At 35.6% G+C, this 23163-nt stretch overlaps 1 protein-coding gene across 1 annotated transcript in view; it reads right to left on the reverse strand.

The window, feature by feature from the left end:
* Positions 1–23163, reverse strand: part of UTRN (utrophin) — a 359787-nt gene that overhangs the window by 301893 nt on the left and 34731 nt on the right. The window contains exons 3-6 of the mRNA XM_026666216.2: positions 10608–10669; positions 5189–5281; positions 4476–4553; positions 1869–1961 (exon numbers count right to left, since the gene is read on the reverse strand). Coding sequence (XP_026522001.2) covers positions 1869–1961; positions 4476–4553; positions 5189–5281; positions 10608–10669 — 326 coding nt within the window. The remainder of the gene's footprint in view (positions 1–1868; positions 1962–4475; positions 4554–5188; positions 5282–10607; positions 10670–23163) is intronic.

Here is a 23163-nt window from a genome sequence, read left to right on the forward strand (position 1 = left end):
CCCCTGAATTAGAAAGACTCAAAAAACATTGTCTCAATCTTAGCATTCAAATAACACTGCAAAGTGTTAAATATTAAAAATAGATATTGAATTATGCCATACCACAGCAAATGAAGATTCAAAACATTATTCTTATCTAATTATTCCATATATTAATTCTTCTGTTTTAGACTTTAATCTAAGTTCTTTGTATCTCCTAATGAGGTTTGTACATTAAGAAAACTGTAGTACCTGCCCTAAAATCCTACTCTGGTTCCCAAGCTTAGATGTATTCCAGTAACAAATTATTTAGCTATGGAATCACATTGAATAGCTTTCTTGGATATTTCTACAAGGAAGGCCTAGAACACAATCTGATAGTTTCTTATAATTAAAATATAGGTGAATTTTTAAATTTCATTAGAAGTGTTTGGAATGCCATCGACTGAAAAAGCAGTAGAATTTGGAGGCAGGCAAATTGTTTCATACACAAACAAATCAAGCTTGAAGCATCCCATTTTGAATTCACAACAAGTTGTTTTGACCTCACTAGCAGTGTTCAGAGACGTTCCATCCATACCATAAATATTTTGAGCACAGTATACTTCTAAAACAACATAAAAATGCTTCCAATGAGATCAGTTTATTGAACTGAAAACAGCATGTTTCAAATTTAAAACATTTTCTACCCTCAGTATAAACTAATCTTGAACTGATAAGGTATGACAAATAGCTCAAGTTCCTTCTTTCACAGTTAATTACTGTATTGACTTACAAACCAAAATTAGAAATGCAACCTGGGATTTAACAAATCAAAATTTTGTTCTGTTTCTGTTCTGTCCAATATACCTAAATTTTAGATAGAGATTCTCTAATTGTCTCAGTGGTAAACTATAGCAATAACTTTAAATGGATCCCATCTTTATCATATACATAAAATCAGGTTCCAATGATATTTCCAGTCCTAATATGAGACTTATATAAAAATCTATCTTCCCTGACCCCTTCCACATGGGAAGTAAAGAAATCTAAAGCAGTTGTTTCACATTTCATTTAAACAAAGGGACAGACAAGCATTTCCAAAGTTGTCTAAATGGAGGAAATTCTGGTTTATTCAAATTATTAATTCAAAATCTAGCTTGCAAATTCTTGATGTTAACTCAATTTTTAAAATAAGTTCTGTTTTATAAATATTACATTATATAAATTACATTACTATTACATGATCTCACTACCTCTCACAAATTATCTGTAATATCCATTATGGACCAACTGTAGTTACAGACCATAGACTGGAAATCATTGTTCTGAACATAGCACACAAAGAAGATACAAAAGGAAGCCCAGAAATTTCATACCCCATACTCATTTCAAACACAAACCCATAGATTAGTACAGGATACAAAGATCTTTTTATACATGGCATCTTGGGCACCTGCGGGCACTGGCAAGAAAGGGAGCAAATAACAAAACGTACATCATGATGTTGCAATGTGAATTCTGCCTCTTTAGCACAGGATTTGCAATGTAGCACACAAGTACATAAGGGATGGACCTGAAAACTCTACAAGAAGTTTCACACTATGTTTCAAGTTGTTGCTTAGAGCAGTGTTTCCAAACCTTGGCCACTTTAAGAGGTGTGGACTTCAACTCCCAAAATTCCCCAGCCACCTTGTGAATGTGTGGAATTCAAGTCCACACCTCTTAAAGTGGCTAAAGTTGAGAAATACTGGCTTCAAGTACCCAGAAATTCAAGAGTGGTTGGTCAGCTGCCATGAAAGTTCTATAGCATCTCCAGCTAATACTCAACCAATACCCATCAATGCATTTTACTGCAAAAAGAAATGGGTCACATATATGGGCTGAGAAAAGGCATAAAATCTGCTCACCTGCCAGTGCAAAATTATGCTCCATAACAATCCAAGTGTCAGTTTGTGATTTCCATCAACAATGTCTGTCCCTCCGATGTTCACCAGATCCACCTGGAAATATTTTCAAACAATGAAAATGTCTTCTTAGTCAAAGGCATGCAAACTTTAAAGGAACTAATAGAAAGTGGGGAACAGAGATCCAGTAGCCTGTCAACTATTACTCTACTATAACTCTCACTATAGATACCACTAACTTCAAAATGACACTATCGAGCACTGCACACCAGAACAAGACACAGTTTTTTCCCAAACGCCATCACTTTACTAAACAAATAATTCCCTCAACACTATCAAACTATTTACTGTCTGCATTACTATTACTATTAATCCTCCCAACCTTCCTTTCACCCATCTCCTCCCACGTATGACTATAAGATTGTAACCTTGTTACTTGTATCCTAACAATTTTTATTGACTATTGCCTAGTATGATTTGATTGCTTATTGTACCCTATGACTATTATTAAGTGTTGTAACTGATGATTCTTGATGAATGTATCTTTTCTTTTATGTACACTGAAAGCATTTGCACCAAGACAAGTTCCTTGTGTGTCTAATCACACTTGGCCAATAAAGAATTCTCTTCTCTTCTCTTCTCTTCTCTTCTCTTCTCTTCTCTTCTCTTCTATCCTATTCTATTCTATTCTATTCTATTCTATTCTATTCTATTCTATTCTATTGCTTCTCACATTCCTGGAATCAGCTATGTAATTTAATGATTTAATTGTACGTGAATAATTCAATTTAGACAAAATGAAGTACTATATAATGCACTGATTTTAATATACTGACAATATGATGATATCAATTCACAGGAATTTATTTTCTTTTTTAAAAATTATACCAGCAGGGGATGAAAGTGTGTAATATAAAGGCATAATTAATGAATAGAATATAAGCAGGTGGCAGTTGTGATCAGGAGGGCTTTTGCACAACTGCAGGTTGTGAGTAAGTTACACCCTTTCCTGGAACAATCCCTACTCAGAGTTACCTATGCTCTAGTCACCTCCCGTCTTGGCTATTGAAATGAGGTCTACATGGGACAGCCCTTGAAAAGTATCCAGAAGCTTCAGTTGGCTCAAAACATGGTGGTCTACATGGTTTTATGCAGACTTAAATGTGCACATGTCACCACTCCTGCGGAAGCTGGACTGGCTGCTGATTTGCTTTCAGGTCCAATTTAAGGTGCTGGTTGTCACCTTCAAAGTCCTACACGGCTTGTGATCAGAGTATTTGAAGGACCATCTTGTTCCAATCATATATACCTGACCTACAAAAGTAAGGAGGCTGAGAATCCTAAGGGTCTCCCCTCTTAAGGAGGATCATCTAGCAGGATAAAGAAGAAAGGCCTTCCCTGTGGTGGCTTCCTACCTGTGGGAACATCATCCCTGAAGAAGTAAGATTGGCCCTCACTTGGCACTGTTTCACAAGCTCTGAATACATAGTTCTGCCAACAAACTTGGATATTCCAGAGTGATAAGGAGCCCATTGTGGCTTTTCTGATTGTTGTCCCTAGTAGGGTTGTGAAGTGGTGGTGTTGCTTTTTGTATTGGGGTTTTATTCTTCTAAGCCATCCTGTGTCACAGAGAGTGAACTGGGTGGCCATATACATTTTTATAAATAAATAAACAAACAAACAAATAATCTATATTAAATTCCTAATCTTTCATTTTTTGCAAAATAAAAGTTCTGATGCTATCAATGCAACCTTTCCATTGCAAATATTTCCAAAGTTATTGCTGCAACCACAGCGTACTTATCATTAATAAGAAAATAAAGGTTTTACATTTTCCCATTAAAAAAAGTTCTATTACTGAGTCACTACCATAAATCTTTTAATGTAACTTGACCACTTTTAGTTTCTTAATGTTACCAGCTCATTCCCAAAGCAGAGCTTTTTCCTAAACGACAATTGCATGGGAGCCCGGATTAACCTTCTATCGTTTTTAATAACAAAAATAACTTTTGGGGAAAAGAAATGATTTGTCATGTTACAAGGAAAAGGTCATTTTCAAGAAGCTGAACCTGCCAGCTCCAACTCTCTTTCCTCCTACACAAAGATATATCATAGATCAATCTGAAGGAGCTTTCAATTCTAGGGCCAGATTCTGGAGAATGTACAAAGTAAAAATAATAATAATACAGGCATCAGGAAAGACATGTGCTGTGATTGTGTTTAATTCGGCAAATGGGAGTCAAGCTAGTATCCAAGTCTAAGAGTAGGCAATATTTAATTGGATAACCTGAGAACAGACTGAAGTCTATACCAACAAAATTACAATTTGGCCCAGCCACACAAAATAAATATTCATACTTTCCATCTATAGCCCCTTAGGATCTCCAAGAACAAGAAATACAAGGTCACTTCTTACAGTAAATGATCATGCCATATAGCACACTTCGTTATCTGCAAAGTACAAGCAACTAGGAAAATTGAAAGGAGGCGTGTTAAGTTGTATAAAATTTTAGTCCACCTATCCCTACTCAAAGACAGAGTTTTCAGAAAACAATTTGACAATTATCTTTTCCCCTCAAGTTTCAAGGAAACAGAGATTTAGAAACTTACATTGTTCTGATGTAAAACCTGAAGGACTTTGTTGACATTATTCAAAGCATGGACTCTAGTAGTTCCACGTTCTTTTAACTTGTAAAAAAAAAAAATGCAAATAATAATAAATGTTACAATTAACTTTTCAGGAAAAGCACAATTAAAGCAATGATGCAGATTTTGGAACATTTACTCCTTTTCCTTTATCCAAGTAGCAGGAGTGCAACACCCTGTAGTAGTATGCATTATTTTGGCAACATGTCAAAACATTTTAAGAGCAATACTGTACAAAACACACTGTAGCAAACTTTAATTATGTGCATTCTTTTCCTCTCTTGAAGCCTGAGTTTAGCAAAGCATATTTTACAATTTTGTTTAAAACTTGAAAACTGGTGTTGAAACAGAATTTACAAACCATGTGTATCAATCCTCTTGTTAATTAACTAAATTCAGTGTGAATAGACTTCTATTTCCAACAGTCAGAAAAATAGGTTCAAAACCTTGACATTTCATTTTGCTTCCTGCTGAGGATACTAAAATTAGCTAAACTAAGTGTCACTGGGCAATATAGACAAGTGTTATTCAACCTTGATAACTTTAAGATGTGTGGACTTCAACACCCAGAATTCCCTAATATTCTATTCCAAAATTCTGATATTGTAAATAAGCAAAGGCATAGTATTTTAAATTATCTTTTCCAGATGGTGATAATAATGGCAATTAGCACTTACCAGTGGGTTCCCTGTTAGCCCTTCTAAAAGATCTAAGAGTTTCCTCCCATCTCGAAGATCTGTGAATATATCCTTTATTGGATGTTTTCCAAACTATAAAATAAGATAAATAATTTTTAAAAAATAATTTCTGACTCCAAAATACAACATAAACAAATAAAAAGACAAACTGTAGCCAGATGTCATCTTGAAATACTATTATAAATAATATTGCCTACACACGTTATAGCATTCCAGATTTCTTAGTATGATTGTTATAACAGGCTGTGCTCTGTTTTTTCCACACATTCCTATTCTCTTAGACGGAAAGGAATAGCACCACAAGAAAGTTTATACCCCAGGAATGAGACAGAAAATCAGAGGTTTCTCTTGCAAGAAAATCATCATCTTTAAATGACCCTATAATATCTTGTGGGGTGGAGCCTAGGCAACTGAATGGAGCTGAGTGATTAGTGGCCAGATGCCCTTCCTGTCACCAATGCAGAGTTATATTCAGCAGATATATATATATATATATATTCTTATCGTGCCCAGAGAGAGAAATATCTGCCTGGGATCAAACTCACAGCCTTCGGATTGTGAGGCAAGAGCTCCACCTCTACACCACAGCACCATAATTGTGAGGCAAGAGCTCCAGATTGTGCAGCTCTCACCTCACAATCCGGAGGCTGTGAGTTCGATCCTCTGACCCTTTGCAAGGAAATGCTTTAAGGGATTCGTTTTAAATACATTATGCCACCAGAATACCTATAATAGGTACCGGTAGAATGCTACTATATAATGAAAAACTAGTCTTTTAAGCAAGGAAATCCAGCTCTCCCCTGCAGAAGTGAAACACCAGTATGGAAGCAGTAGATATAGGTAGTCCTCAACTGACAAAAGTTTGTTTAGTGACTGTTGAAAGTTACAAAGGCACTGAAAAAGAATGACTTTGACTATTATTCAGCTTACAACCATCACAGCATCCCCGTGATTACATGATAAAAATTCAGGTGCTGGGCAACTGACTCATGTTTATGACGGCTTTCTGACAGTGAGAACAATCAACCAATGGAACAGCTTGCCCTCGGAAGTTGTGGGAGCACCATCACTTGAGACTTTCAAGAAGAGATTGGACTGCCATTTGTCAGAAATGGTGTAGGGTCTCCTGCTTGGGCAGGGGGTTGGACTAGATGACCTACAAGGTCCCTTCCAACTCTGATTATCTGTTATCTGTTTATCTGCAGTGTCCTTAGCTCATGTGATCTCCTCTTGCAAACTTCTGACAAACAAAGTTAATGGGGAAGCCGGTTTCCCTTAACTACCATGTTACCAACTTAACAACTACAGTGATCCACTAAACAACTGTCTCTTTTAGCAACATAAATTTTCGGCTCAATTGCAGTTGTAAGTCAAGTTGTAATCAAAAGCACCTCCTTGCAACTTAGCCATGGAAAGACTGTAAGGGAGAAAAGAGAATAATTTGGGCAGTATCATTTCCAAATATGGAAATGTCATACTCTAGAACTGTTCATAAAATAAAGTTTCCAGTTTGAGATGAAATGATAAGGTATAAAAGATAAACAAATATTCCCCCTCCCCCGCCCAACCCTCATTCCCATCTCAGATTGTCATCCTCTGTAACCTAAGCAAGCTATATCTGGAAATATTAAATGCTACATTATGCAATAAAAAAACTAGTATATTTAGGAACTTGGTTCTCTGCTGCACGTCCTTCTTCAGTAAGATTGTGATTCAAGCTTGAAAAAGCCTACTTTATGTAGATAAAACTCACAAAGAATGCATTCTTCTTTTTGGGAAAAAGTCGATTACAAATAACTTACGCTCTTTCACTTGCTTCTACCCTTTGTGTAGCTTAAGCTTGAGTGTTTCCAATCTACCACCAGTTTGTTTTCCTTTCTCTATATATTAATTCCTTCTAAGTCACCCAACAATAAATTTAACACAAGGCAAAGTCAGTTTGAAATCAGAGGCCCTCAATAGCTGAATTTTAGATAATCAGCTTACAAAATATCTTAGTGCAGAAAATATGACTAAGTTCTGGAAGGATATTATTTAAACTATATTTGGATGATAATTTTTTTAAAGTTCTATTTATGGGAAGCATCAGTGATAAATAATTTGAAACTCTTTTCGTTATTAAATAGGTATCAATTCAGGCAGAAATTTCAGTATCAGATCTACTTGGGTATAGCCAAGGCAAGCCACATGAGCTGAGTGATGGAACTGTATAAAAGTGCTTAGGGAACTTGTTTGAAGATAGCAGTCATGAACCAATAGGATCTTGGATATTAAGTAGTACTAGGAACCTCTAAGTTTTTGATCCTAAACTATGTTCATGAACTGGAAACAACCATTCTATTCAACAATACAGGCAATTAGTCCTGTTCCCTAATGGCACCAAAAAAGAAAAAAAAAAAGGCTAGAAAGACTGTATGTACTCAAGCATATTAAAAAGGGGGAAGTATGGAGTCACTTTAACTCTTAATTACATTAACTTCTTATCAACTTATTAAACTTTCTGGCTATTTACTATTCAGGAGAGGAAAGATTTCCAGTACATAGATAGAAAACTAATTTCTAATTCATGTTCTGTAATCTAAATATGGTACTTTGATATCTGTGTCAAGATTTTCCATTTGATGTACCCAAAGCATGAGAATTTGATGTGGGAAACGATTCACAAAGCAGAAAGGTCACTACACAAGAGAAGAGTGGTTTCAGTAAATAAAATACAGTGCATTTTGCCAGCATCTAAATTTAGTGCACCATCTTAAACGAGAATGAACTTTATTGTGGCTTTCTATCTGTTTATTTTTCTGCTTGAATTCCTGTTTGCATTCCACTTATTCAAGAAAGCAACAAATTAAATGTTGTTGAGGCTTTGGGAGAAGCTGGATATTTGCTCTTTGATATACTTGTGACAAAAAACAAAACAAAAAATAGTTCAGTTAGTTTATTTATTCATTTTAATGACAGTACAGCAAAACTCATATATAATAGATTATTTCTAAAACAGAAATGAATAGCAACAACTATATTTACTCCCATGATGCTAAGTAAGGAAAAACAGACTTGTCTTCCAAAATACTGTTTCAAGTTTAAACCATAACTGAAAGCAACCTGATTTTCAAAGACTATCCAAGTGAAATCAAAGCTCTCAGAATCACATTAACACAGTATCTAATCAAGATTATGTGTGTCCTGTGTTTCTTCATTTTATCCATCATAATTTTGACATTTTATAGAGAAACCTCAGTTCTAAATAGCTCAAAGAAAGACATCCATATGCTCCTCCATACAAGCTACTTCTGGATATCTTTCCCTTTCTGCGAAATCATGCAAATTATGAGCAGAATCAAACTATTTTTTTCTAACTGACGAAACAAACAAGAAAACGGGTTGAAGGCTGAACATCCCCAAGCAGCTTGGGCACTGCAATCCATTTACACACTATTAATTGTTGAATTGTGAGTTATGATTTGAGTTTAATCCAAGTTAAACTATCTTTTAACAGCGAATAGAACGAAGAAGCTTTTTGGGTGGTCGTCCATGTTTTATTTCAGTTATTTCAAAAGGTGCTAACCTAGGTTTTCTGCACAGCAGCAGACCCGGCATTCCTGCTGTCAAATCATGCCCTGGTGTCCTCGCTGTTGAGGAATATTAAGCAGCATTAAAACAGAGGTGTGCACTATCTCCAGCTGAGAGCTGCACCTGGCCTTTGACTGATGGGCCAAAGCTAAATTCCAACAGGAAGACAGAGAAGCAGACGGACCAGCATATAAACTAAATGTCATTTAATTCCTACTTAATTACACTTTAAACAACTTAATTAGATAAGTTAATAAAATTGCTCACTGTGTACTTAAAAGAGTTTTTCTCTCCTGCCTATGCCTAAAAAGAAATACTTCTGCACTGGGATATTTTCTTCTTCAGACCTACCTAGAAGCCTGAACAAATACATTTGTGCTTTAAGGAACAGCAAAGTGATACATTCAGAGGAGACCCAAAGAAATTTTGCAAATTATTTGTTGAGTATCTACTGTGGTTATAGGAACTGAGAGAGCAGCTGCTATTTACTCTGTCATCCAATAAACTGCTCGATAAGTACAGCTCACTACATGTGCAGAAGGGGAGGAAGAAATATTTATTGCTAATACTACAGGTAGTCCTTGACTTACAACCAGAATTGGGCCGAGGATTCAACCAAGGGAGGCTGTAAGTAGGGAGTAACCCTTGATCCTCCCCCACAGTCTTCCCTCGGCGATTTCGGCCGCCACGATCGTAAAGATCGCATCGGCGATAACAGAGCCTCTCAGCTGATCGGAAAGTAGAAAGGGAAAAGGGGAAAGTAAAGAAAAAGAACGGAAGATCGGAGGAGAGCAAGGAAGAAAAATAAGGAAAGAAGGGAAGGAAGAAGAAAGGAGAATGAAGAGGGAAGGAAAAAGGAAAAATAAAAAAAGGAAGAAAGGAAGATTGTAATGAGAGTGAGGGAGGGTCTCAGGGAAGTCCTTAGCACCTGGCCACCACAGGTGCCCCTGACACGAGTCCTGTGTCAGGCCCACCATGGCCATGCCCATCCCTGGCCATGTTCACCCTGGCCCTCCAAGGTCAAACACAAACACAACCCTGATGCGGCCCTCAATGAAATCGAGTTTGACACCCCTGCAGCAGAGGAGGTCAATAAGGTCAATTCATACAGATACAGCCAAATCTCCAAAGGAACATCCTATACAAGTTACCGAACCTTGCATTTAACTGAGATCTTCCATTGGGCCAAAGGTCATATTGAGCACCCATACTCACATCACTGGATATGTAATAACTTTGTTCATTGCTGGAAAAAGCAAAAGATTTACTTTGGAATTGCATTTCTGACATTGGCAACAACACTGCTGACAATGCCATACTGCTCTGAAAAGGACAGTAGAATTTCTGTATACGGCTTTTAAAAGACAATGAATCAAACATTTGTTTCCAGAAAGGTCAGAATCTCTGGAGAAGGTTCTGCTAACACAGGCAGCTTTCAAGAAACATATAAAGTACACAGTCTATTACTGGGCCCTTTAGAATGAAAGGTATTTCAAAAAGTTATGCATTAACCAAATCCTGCAAACTGGAGCTGAGCAGGGAAAGAAGGAACTCGGTGGCAAAGAAAATTGCCATTTTAAAGGGTGATTAGCACAATTAGGTTGCAGCAAATACAAAGCCCTTCAAGGAGAGAAATAGGGAAAGAGCAAAACAAATATTGCTGGGGACCTAGAATTGGAACATATTTTAATCCAACACATAACGGAAGACGCTATGTTTTACTGAACATAACTTAAGCTAGTGTTTTTCAACCTGATGCTCTCACACAGAAGTTCAATACATCTGGAAGACTATAGATTCAAAAATAGCCCTTGTGAGCCATCCTTACCTTCAAAAAACGAGTATTTATCCACTTGGTGAAGGTTTTCTTTTGTACATCTTTGTGTTCATCTAGAAAATAACACAGTTAAGAAATTTAAATATCATTCTCAGTTTTATGCAATAGCATACCAGTCAAAAAATTTCTTCCAGGAAAAGATATCAAGGGGGAAAAAAAGAGGTTCATGTGAATATGGAGACATGAGGCAACATTTTAGAATATGATTTTCAAGCTATGACTCTCATAATTCAAGTATAATATATGTCTCTATCAGAATGTAAACTAGTGTTCATAAACAGAACAGATTTTCTGTACCTCCTGACCAAAAAAATTTCTTAAGAGTTCTCAAAAACAAACTGTTAATCTTTTCAAGAGAAGCAAATTCTGAAGACTGATAATTTGTGGAGAGCTCATACAAACTAATTACTAAGAAAGAGCTATCAAATTCCTGTGTTTTACTGGGCTAAAATGCTTTAAACCCTGAAGCTCTTAACAGGCAGTCAGAAAGTCCTCTTAATTTGTTCCCAGAGAGATAATTCCCTTAATTACATCTTCCACAAAGATAGAGGATAACATTTAGAAATATCTGGATATCTCACCTCTTCTTAGGATTAATTTTTGGGATTGATATCCCAAAAATGTGATATCAAAGTTAGATTTCCGTCTCTGCTGAAACAAAACACTGAAATCATTTGTTAGATTTCTGTTTCTTCTTTGCTTTGGTTCACTTCTTTTACTTTTATCAAACAGAAGTTTAAGATTAATATTGCTTATTTCAAAATGTGCTTGGAAAATCAAACTCATTCTGACATTATCCATTATATTAAGACACAAAGTCAACATTCTTTTTAACTAGTTCTTAAAATTCCCCTTTCCTTTAATTGCTTAAGGAATTTAGAAATAAAAGCAGGAATTAGCCTGTGGGTTTTCAATCACAAGACCAAGAATGCTGCAGAATAACAAGCTTCCATTTGCTTGCCTTGGGATTATACTGCTCTAATCTATATGCATCAACCCTCTCTCCAGGCTGTCCAGGCAGAACTGAAGAATTGAATGGCCAAATTATTCATTAATTTTTATACATTACCTCATTTAAAAAAATCAGTAAACCATAAAAACATCAACTAACAAACATAAATCACCAGAGAACCATTATGCACATCCAATTGCTTATGTGAACTGTCTCAACATGCCATTTAAGAGACAACAGGTGGGATTTTAAGGCATGCCTCTAGGCAGGGAATTTCACAGCAGTAGAATGGAGATGATCCTGTCCTATAGAGCCATCCTTCCCACACTGGTGCCTTAATGTGTGCAGCAGTTTAGTTCATCCCCAACACAATCACATTATTGTGTTGCAAATGACAGAAACCATAATCCAATAAGAAAAGTTTAAGAAAATATATGATATTTATCTACAAATATCGAAAAGGTCATAATGTGCTGGTAGGAGCTGATCTGTCCTATGTTGGAACTGAAAGGAGGTCAAAGACTAGTGGGTTCAAATTAAAATAAAAGAAATTTGGCCTGAATATTAAGAAGAATTTAATGATAGCAAGAGCTGTTAAATATATCAGTAGTAGATCCACCCTCACTAACAGTTTTTTAAATGGCCATGATGTTGATGATTATGTTATCCATTCAGTTGTGTACGATTCTTGGCAATTCTAAGGGCTGATCTTCCAATCTTGCACTTGTAGAAAGTTAGCACCCACCCCTCTCTTAGAGGAATGAATTATTTTGAGAAATATTAAAAAAGCAGTATATTATTTCCCTGGATGAGAAATTGAGAAACATGTCTTTTTTAGAGGGAGAAAGCAGCCCCCACTTTTCTTAATAGCCCACAGATGTCAGCACTTAAGGGATAAAGAGCTTACTGAGATCTAGGTAGCTCTATTCATAAGCAAATACCCTCACCCAAGATCCAACAAAGGTAGGATTAGCCTCCAGCCACAACAGGAATTGCCTAACACAAGCATTCATTGCATCATTTCAGCAGTTCAAACTTCAGCTAAATCTGGGAGCTCAGACAACCTATAGAGCCAGCCGTGACCCCTACATTTTCTTGCACAGGAACAGGAAGCTCAAGTGCAAAGCCCAAAAGAAGGCATAAAAACCCCTCATTCTCAACTCCATGTAGTCAGCTGCACCAGAACCATGTGCTTGATGGCTCTGCATCAATCAATCTTTCCAATCAGCCTCCAGCCTCCATTTTGTCTCTAGTGCCTTGGAACTGAACCAACACACTACTTTTTTGAGTTGTTCTATGGTGTCTGATTTGATAGTGTTTAGCCATCATGTTCTTTGATGGCCTGGTTTCCTTTTACCTCTAAGTCTTCCCAACACAATTGCTTTCTCTGGTGAATTCCCCCATATGGTGTGGCCAAAATAAGTGGATTCAGTGGATTCCTGCAGCAGATGATTAAACTATATGACTTATAGTACTTTCCAGCTCATACATTTTATGATTTCAAGTTTAGGGGACACCAGGCATCTATTTTCCATCCAAAATGGAAAATAATGCTCTTAATGAACAATTAAGAAGCATACTATAAGAGAAGGCAGTCTGCTCTTTAGCACAGGGGTGGAGAACCCACAACCAACATTTAGGTAATAATACTGCTGAATTCTAAACTCTCATCACTTCTAAATGGATCAGTGAGCAGACAGGGACAATGACAGCTGTGCTTCATTGACATCTGATGGTAATAACATCTGAATAACAATAGCACTTTCTACTTTAAACATTTCTTCATCCAGATGAAACAATCATCTTTTGCTTATGGTTTTGGATGACAGCTATAAGAAAAGCCTATGCAGGAAAGATTCTGGGCTGGAACAGCAATGCTAGAAATGAAGCTCACTGCCAAAAAAAGAAAACCCCACCTCTGCACCCAGTGGAGAGCTTCAGTAGATCCTTACAAGAAGAACTGAGCACTGATTCCTTTCCTTGCCAACTCCCATCACAACAGTAACTTTGGGGAACTAATTAGGCCATTCCAAGCTTCAATATATTCAACAAAATCCTAATGCATGAGAAGCCCAAAGCTAAATTCATTCTCTAGGTACTCTTTTCTTTTCTCTTCCCCTGATTTATTTTCCTTCTTTGGGGAGAATTATTTAAAGTCTAATTTACCTTATAACTTTTGAGGCAGACAGATTTTGTTTTGTTTTTATTTTGTAAATTGTTCAGACAGCAATTCAACCCAAACAGCAGGATATAAAAGTGAGGCATAAACAGCTTAATCAAGTAATGATTGCAAAGTAATAAATAATAATGAATACATAAACACACCCACATATATTCACTTTTGGTATTTCCATGAATCCTTTTTGCATAAAAATGCAATAAATATTAATAAGTTAAGCAATGCCTTTTATTATTACTCAGTATTATTTTTAAACATGATTCTCTGCTTTAGATGGCAATCTTTACTAATAGGATTGCTCAACTGGCAAAAGTTCTTTTTCCAGGATCCAATTATTAAAGAATTTCACTTTTTCATTAAAAAAAAAAATCAAAAAACCCAAAAGATAGCTTGACTACTACTAGAAAGAGCATAGGATTGTGGAAGTAAAATGTTTGATATATGACCCATGGAAGTCATTTCAACATGTGAACAAACATCACAAACACAAGAGTATCTTAGAATCATTTTAATCAAATGTCAAACACCTTTGTTTACTTATATTCTGTGGTTATGTTTACACAGTATGCCTATCTATCATTTCATTAATCATAATTTGTTGTCTAAGCCACAATGGACCGATTGGCAGATGATGCTAATCTATAAAATACACATAGAAACCATACCTCATATTAAATTTAAAAGTGTTCTAAAACACCAATATGCCTTGAACCAGTTTATATATGGAGTTGTTCCATCAGTTCAGTGCTCTGATCATAGAAGAGCAATCAATGTATATCATTAGTAATATATTGTTAGTAAGGAATTAGAAGAAGATGAAAAGGAAGATTTGATGTCAAGCATCTTGCGTAACTTGTTTCAGTAAATAGTAACAAACTTCATTAAGTCCTTATATTCTAATTAACCATCCAGTAACCTCGAAACCTTAGCTGTCAATTGATCCATTAAACCCAGTCCTAAAATTCCCTACAGGATTAATTGCTATGTGACAAAGTTCACCAATTCTATACTGGTTACCTAAGTTACCAAATACATATTTGAGCACTCATATCATTTATCTAGCATTGGAATAGCATACCTATAAAACCAGTTCTGTCATTTACAAACCATAGTTTCTTGTTTGGTGCTATACGTAAACCCCAATCCTTTTGGCTTCTTCAACAAACCTTAGCTAAAATGCCATGATATTAGTATAATTATTCTAGAACAGGGGTCTCCAACTTAGCAACTTTTAAGACTTGTGGACTTCCACTCCCAGAATTAGCTAGCTGAGGAATTCTGGGAGTGGAAATCCACTAGTTTTAAAGTTGTCAAGTTTGGAGTCTTCTGTTCTAGAAAGTTGAGAAAGCTAAAGGTTAATCATCTATCTCTGGGCACAGCAGTGCCTGCAGAACTGTGGGGCAGCTGGGGCTTTGTGCTATGGCATGGAGTGGCTATGTGTGAGGGCTTGAAGCAGAGGTCCTCAGCAGTAGAGTTGGTTGAACTGGAATTGAAGTAGAGGCGTGGGTGGTGGCTGAGATTTCTGAGGGCCCTGGGCCACCACCATAGAAAATGCATCTATGCAGAGCATCCAAAAGGGCAGGCATGGGGGGAAAGACAGGCAGGTGGAAGGAGCTGAAGCATCCCTGTAGTCAATACTAGTCATAAATGTGAGTGGGCTGAACTTGATCATGTGACCATGGAAGTATTACAATGGCTATATCTTGAATGTTACTTCTAAGTTTGCTTCATTCAGTGCCATTGTAACTTCAAACTGTGGCTGAACAAATGGCAATAAGAAATACTTGTATAGACACACATAACTGCCACATATCATTCTTCACCACACTTTGATACTGCCCATTCTTCTCACTTCTAAACTTTCTTTTAGTCCAATAGCACGAAGCCTTGCATTTTCTCAGACCTTTTGAGCTGATAAAGTTTTAAAGTGCCAAACAGTGGGAGTATTCAGAGACATCTCACAGGTGGTCTTTCATCCAAATTAAACTATAGTTAATATTTACTTGATTCTGAATGTAAAGCAATACACCCAAAGACTATTATGAATGACATTTTGTCAATCTATGCAATGAAATGTGCTATATAACCTGATACCTCATTCATTTCTTAATGGCCAGCACACCGAAGTTATTGTCCAAATCTATCTTGGACTTTTCAGATTATACAGGTTGACACATACACTAAACTTTACAAACTGGAACCTTCCAGATATGTTTGGATTACAGCTCTCACAAGGCATTGGCTCAGATTTCTGGGCATTGCAGTCCTATCTGAAGGTGCCAAATTGAGCTCAAATGGTCATGGAAATACTTTGAAATTAAACTCTTTTATTGTAACAGTGAGCTAAATTTAGTGGCAAAAAAGCATTTGTTTTTCTTTGAGGGACACAACATTAAACATTAAAACAGATTGTCTGAATGAGCCTCAATTTGAGGGACACAATGTGCTCATAATCTTGTGACATAATCATACCAATAGCAAATCCTGGCAACTTTCTGTCAAAAAAAATATTATTATGTTTCCAATCAATAATAACTTATTCGCACATATGCTTTATCACATGGAATTACCACACACGCAGAAAGAGAAAAAATCATATTTTGGCAAAAAGATGCAGGCATCATTTTCATAATCCTGAACATGCAAATTAGGTCTACTTATATTCCATTATCTAACATTAAAGATTCCACTCTGAAGAAATGAAGACTACTAATTATGATTAACTGCTAAATGAAAAGTACCATTTATTTTCTGAAGCAGAAAACTTCCACCCTATCTTTAATCCTAAAGACCATGAAGCACTCTAATTCACAATTAAGTACATTCAAATAATGTGTAAGAAAGTATGCATGATTTCTCTCTTTATACCACTCTCTCTTTATATGGCACTGCTCTAATTTCCTGAACTGGCAGAAGTATTCTCCTGAAAACTAATCAGTCTTACAGAAAATAGGAATAGTTACTACAGCTACAATCCTAGAACTTTTTTAAGGAATAATAAATCTAAAGTAATTTAATGAAAACTTGTTTTAAACCAAGTGCAACAATTTAGCATATTTTACTTCATTGTATTATAAAATTATGCTTCGTAGTTTTACTGCTTGGGAAGCAAGCAGTATGAAATGGGAGCATTAGTTCCTGTATTTACAGTAGCCACACTATGAGCCAGTGGATTGCTGTCATGTAATGGTAGTCCAGATTGTTTTCTCTATTGCTGTGCAAAGAAAATGGGAAAAGGAAATATTGTCTTGAACTTCTAGAGATAAGATGGGGGGGGGGGATCTAATAAGTAATTAAATCAAGTTGGAGAGTACTAAATATTTCAAATTTTATTTGCTTCTGAAATTATTTCTCCCAGATCTTTTCACAATGGCATATCCTGCAATCAAGAAAACAAGGATCTCTAGTGAGATAAGAGGATTCTTAATATTTCAATAGGGATTTGTCTCATATCCCCAAAAGCTCCCTATCTCAAAATATAAGACAGGAGAACAAGGAACTAGGAAAAACCTTTCTGGACATGCAACTATCTGTTTCTCATACAGCTGAAACTTTATTTCCCTTTATACTTAATATTAAACTATATATCAAGCAACATAAAGATTATTTTATTATTTAATTTTAATTTACTGATTTATAAAGCCAACTAACTGAAACAATGTGATTTTCAGTGGTACGTATATGATTATGTATGTTTATCTGTATCAAAAACCATTATAAAATGAATCTGTCGCAGAAATGTATACACTATAGTATCTTATCTGTTGCTCTTTCCAATGACCACCATCATTAATTATATCAAGCAACAATTCTTGCTCAAACAGGACAGTTCTTTCAATTCAAACTTAGATAATATGCCTAATATATGATTGGACAAAGATTACCATTCAAGTGCCATTGAAAGGAGCCAATAGAAGGAGAAACTTTCCAAAACAGCACTGAGTCATAAGTAAGAGTTTCCTGGAATAAGTAAGAAACTGAGCAGGAAGAAACTCTATTGTATCCCATACAATTTTTAATAACTTATGAGTTAACAAACAGATTAGTTTCCTTCAATTGCTACATCTGTCTAGAAACCACAGCATATGCAAGTCAGTAGAAAAACATAAACTGGGAAAGAGGTCCAAAGGTTTAATTACTCTTAGAAACAGACCGTTCATTGCATTTTCTTTCTATTCAACTCATGTTGACTACTATTGTATCTCAAGTATTCAAGTGTTTTCAGAAAGAAAGAAGAAAAACCCCACTAAACCCCACTTGGGGAATCAAAACAGCTCCCTTATCCAAGTTAAATCAGCTAGAACTATGTGAAAAAGAAAGTAAGACATAGAACAAAATGTATTTTTTCCACTGTGAATGTTGCATGGTTACAACAGTGTATATGGAAAGTACTTTCTTCCTTCCTTCATGCAGCTTCAGTCAGGAGATGAGAGGGAAATTAAATCTGTAACCATTTGCAATAATATTGGTATCCAATAGCCTTTTATGATTAGTCAGTCTCAAAATCAATAAGAATTCAGTATTGTTCCCATGCTGACTTCTATACATGGAAAATTGTATTTCAAATGTATTCTATTGCAGATTATCCCAATTTTACCAACTTCATCCAGTTATTTAAATAATAATACAAGAACTATTATTTCAGTTGCTTATAGCTCCTTCCTTCCTACTCCCTTCCTATACCTATCTTAATTACTCTACAACAGTGATCCCCAACCTTTTTTACGCCGCGGCCCGGTACCGGCATCAGCTGGGCGCCGCGCCCGGTGCCAGCATCAGCTGGGCGCCGCCATCTTTTTGATGAAACGTGCCCGGTGAGCTTTCTACCCAGAAAAGCTCACCGGAAGCACTTTTTCATCAAAAAGATGGCGGCGCCAGCAAGCCAGCGGCCCGGTAGGACTTGTTCCACGGACCGGGACCGGTCCGCGGACCGGTGGTTGGGGACCCCTGCTCTACAATGTTATGTATATTAAATTTAGTATTTTAATTAAAAAGACTATAAATTTCACAAGAGAAAGACATGAATGAACTAGCTTTTATCTCTTGACTATCCTGGGCAACATGTAATCATAAAAACAACAAAAAACACAACCTGAAAATAATCCATCAATGCCTGCTTATTTTACCTAAAACTCTGTATGTCTCTAGTATCTACATATCTTATTTCAATGGGGGGAGCATACCTGGTCTGAAGAATCTAAAGCAGGGTCACAGAGAGAAACATATTCCTTGAGATAGGCATTATAATCCCAAATCATTTAGCTTTATAAAACTCCCAAAACATCTTCAGAAGCAAATGAACAACCAGTAAAACAGGCACAAGATCAAGGCAATATTGTCCAATTCAGAGGCTGCAGTCAAACCCCTAGCAGTCTTAACAATAATTAATAGATGCTTCTGAATTGTTTCCAAATAAATACTATGAAGTGCAGAAAACATCAGATGCTAATGTATCTTACAACACAAATATGAAACAGGGTTAGAGTAGAAAACAGTTATTCTTTGAAACAGTTATTCTTTGAAAAACATTGTTTTCCATGGGTATGTTTAGTAAATCAATAGTTCCACACATATAGTAGGTGCTTGCCAAAATCTCTATAGTGATTTGGGAGCAAGGAGTGATTTTTTTAATTTACTTACTTACTTTTTATTTCGCCTTTATTATTTGAAAAGTAACTCAAGGTGGCAAACATAGAAAATGCTCCTTCCTCTTCATATTTTCCCCACAACCACCACCCTGTGAGATGAGTTGGGTTGAGAAGGTGTGACTGGCCCAAAGGCACTCAGCTGACTTTCATGCCTAAGGCAGGACTAGAATTCAGAGTCGTCTGGTTTCTAGGCCAGCACCTTAGCACTACGTCAAATTTTCTTTTTTATATATAACTTCTGCAACATAATCTTTCTGGCTTAAATATTTAGCACTTAAAATTAATCCCATGCATTAAACATGAAACAGAAAAATAATTTCCTTGCTCAAAATTTTCCCCGATATGATTCTTTTCTATTTTTTCTTTTTTAATACTGGACTTTAAGAGCCATTCTCCTATCCTTGAATATTCCTTGAGTCAGTAGAAGATTAAGCATTTCCCTTCAAATGTACGGTTCCATAAAAGATACCTATATACTCTCTAGCTTTTCAAAAGAAAGAAACAATACAATGCCCCAAATATGTCACTTTGTTTTCACTGAAAATACTTTCTTAAGCTGTATCTTATTACAGGCTTAAAAGTTTGAAAAGCTTGGTACAATTCACAACCATTTTTGTCCCAGGATTCTCATCAAAATGGATCCAGCTACCAATAGTTGTCTTATCTAAACTTGAAGATCTAATAACCAGCTTCCTTAGATTGAAACACTCCACAACTCCAGAAAGTTAAAGAATCCAATCACTGGAAGCTATAACAATTACCTTAGAAAGAAATGAATTTTGTGACCAGTATGTTAAATTCATTAGCAACTTAATGATGATTATAATGTGTATCCCCTCACCAGATCTTCCCACATCTAGGAAATGATGAGCCCAAAGTAGCTAGATAAAAACAAAAGTTTCAACCTCCTTCCTCACTTTAGAATAGCTATGTCGGAAATGGACAATCCTAAAGGAAAGACAAGTCCATCTTCAGCCACAGAATAGGTTATTCATCTATTTTCTTTCTCTATTTTCCCCACCTACTCTTTGGGGCAACTACTAAAAGAGTAATGATGTCAGAATGAATCAATGAGTATCATTTATTTTGAGTATACTGTGTTTTTTACCATGTAATTCAATTATGGATTTCTCTATATATGATCTTGCATCAGAGATGATGATCAACCCAATACAGTATCTGGCTTGCTTCTATATTCCTCTCAAAAGATCAAACCTAATCACCCTGCTTCTTTTGGAAATAATATCAGTTTTGCGCCGTTTCCTTGAATTTGTATCATTAGAATTTTAAAGTAAGTTACAAAACAAATCTCATCAAAAGACTTTATTTTGTATTTGTTGGCACATGCTCAGCAATGTTTAAAGATGAAAATACAGTACTAAAGAAGTGTCTTTATTAATTACTTCACTGTACACCATCTTTTTTTGCACTTCAGTTTGATATACAGAAAGTGACTTTAATGAGCTTCACATATTATGGGAATGAAGACAACCATATTTTGAGTAAGCCAATGCTTGTTAAATTGCTACTGTATTTTGCTAGCTCATTTTGCTATATTTGCTTTTGTCAATCCCTTTTCATAAATACAGGCTATCAACACAGATTTTGTCAGACAGAAGGCATTCTTATTCTTATCCAGGCAAAGTTAAGGAAAATAAACATTTAATTTGGATGCAATATGACTCACTTTCCAAAACACGAGAGGAAACATGACAGGCCAGATGTATACACTATTTTCTAGGCACTCTTCTTTTTTACTGTCTTAAAAACTAAGGTTATGTCACATCATTTAAACATTTTAGAAGATGTTAAAAAAAATATCACTAGCGGTTTTATTGGTTCACTTAAATAAATGTTGGAACCTTTGATTTATCTTCATTTACATTATAGAAAAGGTAACTTTCCCAATTTTAGAACTCCTCAAGTGTCTGGAAAAACTGGAATCAAATGTTGTGTTAGCAGACTTCTCATTGTACAGTATGTTCTCAACCTTTTCTGCTTTCCTGTAGGCCTAGCAGCCCAATAAATTTATTTATTTAAAAATGTGTATTCTGCCTATTCCCGTATTATGCCTCTAAGCAACTAACACGGACAAAACAACAAAATCCCAAAATCAGTTGAAGCCCACCAAAAATTTATTTAAATTTAAAACCATTTTAAAAAAGAAAAAGCTGAAACCCCTTGTAATCATGGTGGGATGGACAGACAAACAATTTGGTATAGTGGTTAATGTGCTGGCCCAGAAACCAGGAGTGTTTTAGTTCTACTGTAGGAATGTAAGCTGGATGGGTTGACTTTGGGCCAACTACTCTCTCTCAGAACAGGAAGGAATATTATCTCTGTTTGCTGCCTTGAGTTACTCACGAATTAATTAAGGGTGGGATAAAAATATAAGAAATAAATAAATCTGTTGAGTGTAATCTGTTGAGTGTAACAAGATCTTCTTAAACTTTTTAGAAATAAGCTGTGGTCTTAAGTCCACAAACCATGGTGCTAATCAACTTTTCCACTCATCAAATTCCAGTACTACTAGAACTGCATCTTTTAAAAATGTATGTATTGTATTACTTAACTAACATCTATGATTATGGAGACAAGACTATAAATGTAAAGAAAATAAACACAAACAATAACATTGATTTAAGATCTGAAATTGCTATAGTTAATACAGCTGTTTTTTAATCTTAAGAAGTTCATTGCATTCAATGATTCAACAATCCTATTAACAAAATCACATATTTAATATTTTAATACAGAACTGAGCATTGAATTTTTACATACTCCGGTGGCTACAACCTGTTAGAAATACAGGCATTTTGAATATTTTCTGTGTTGTCCTTTTATCTCTAGATAAAAGGAAGTTTACTCAAATAAATATTGAACTACGGCATATGAAAATTTGGACAATGACTCATTTCCTTCCTTTTTAACACAATTAAAGTTTTCACTTTTGTGAGAATATCATGCCAAGGAAATCTTGTTTGTGTGTGTGTGTGTGTAACAATGCCTATTGGCTCCCATCCATATAAAGAAGAAGACTGCCCATTTACATGTAAGAACATTTATAAAAACTTTAAAGCACAGTTTCAAAATTTTCAGAATTAATCTTAGTTATGTTTAAGTCTCCATAACAATTAATTCAATAATGGCATGTTCCATTCCTATAAAATAAGTATATTTTGGTTTAAAAGCTTTTATAGATAAACAAAACAAAATGGAAGCCCGTTTGAAACTCATCAGTTGCTTTTATTATTAAAATCAGGGGGGGAAAACAACTTATATAGTATTTCCAAAATAAGTAATTTTGTGAACTTACTTATATCCACTCATTCTTTCTTTTTGCATAACAAAAACTGCAACAAAATTATTCACCAGGGACCCCTAGAAACTTCCATCCCAGACCAGAAGTCAAGAATTCAGTGTGAAACCTCAAAAATCTTAACCCTTTTCTTTTTTCCTCCCAAACCAAAAATATCTCAACCTATTATTTTAAAACCATAACAAACTAATGAGAATGCATCTATTACATAAGGTTGTATTTTTTAAAGAAAGAATATATAAAGGAGCTTGTGACAACTGGGAAATCAGATCAGAAACCTTGCATGCTACATTGATGTTGAAAAGTTCTCACCCACCTTCCCACCCATCTTCTAGTTTTATTTCTATCCTTCTTATCACTAAAGTTTCAGTGATGTTACTTCAGTAGTCCATGGCTGCTAATGAGATAGTTGATCTTTTGGTGTGTTATATTTAAAAGGGAAAGCAGCT

This window comes from Notechis scutatus, chromosome 1 (assembly GCF_049901735.1).
Source record: "Notechis scutatus isolate UNSWTSFEM ecotype Mainland chromosome 1, rNotScu1.2, whole genome shotgun sequence".
NCBI classification, from domain to species: domain Eukaryota; kingdom Metazoa; phylum Chordata; class Lepidosauria; order Squamata; family Elapidae; genus Notechis; species Notechis scutatus.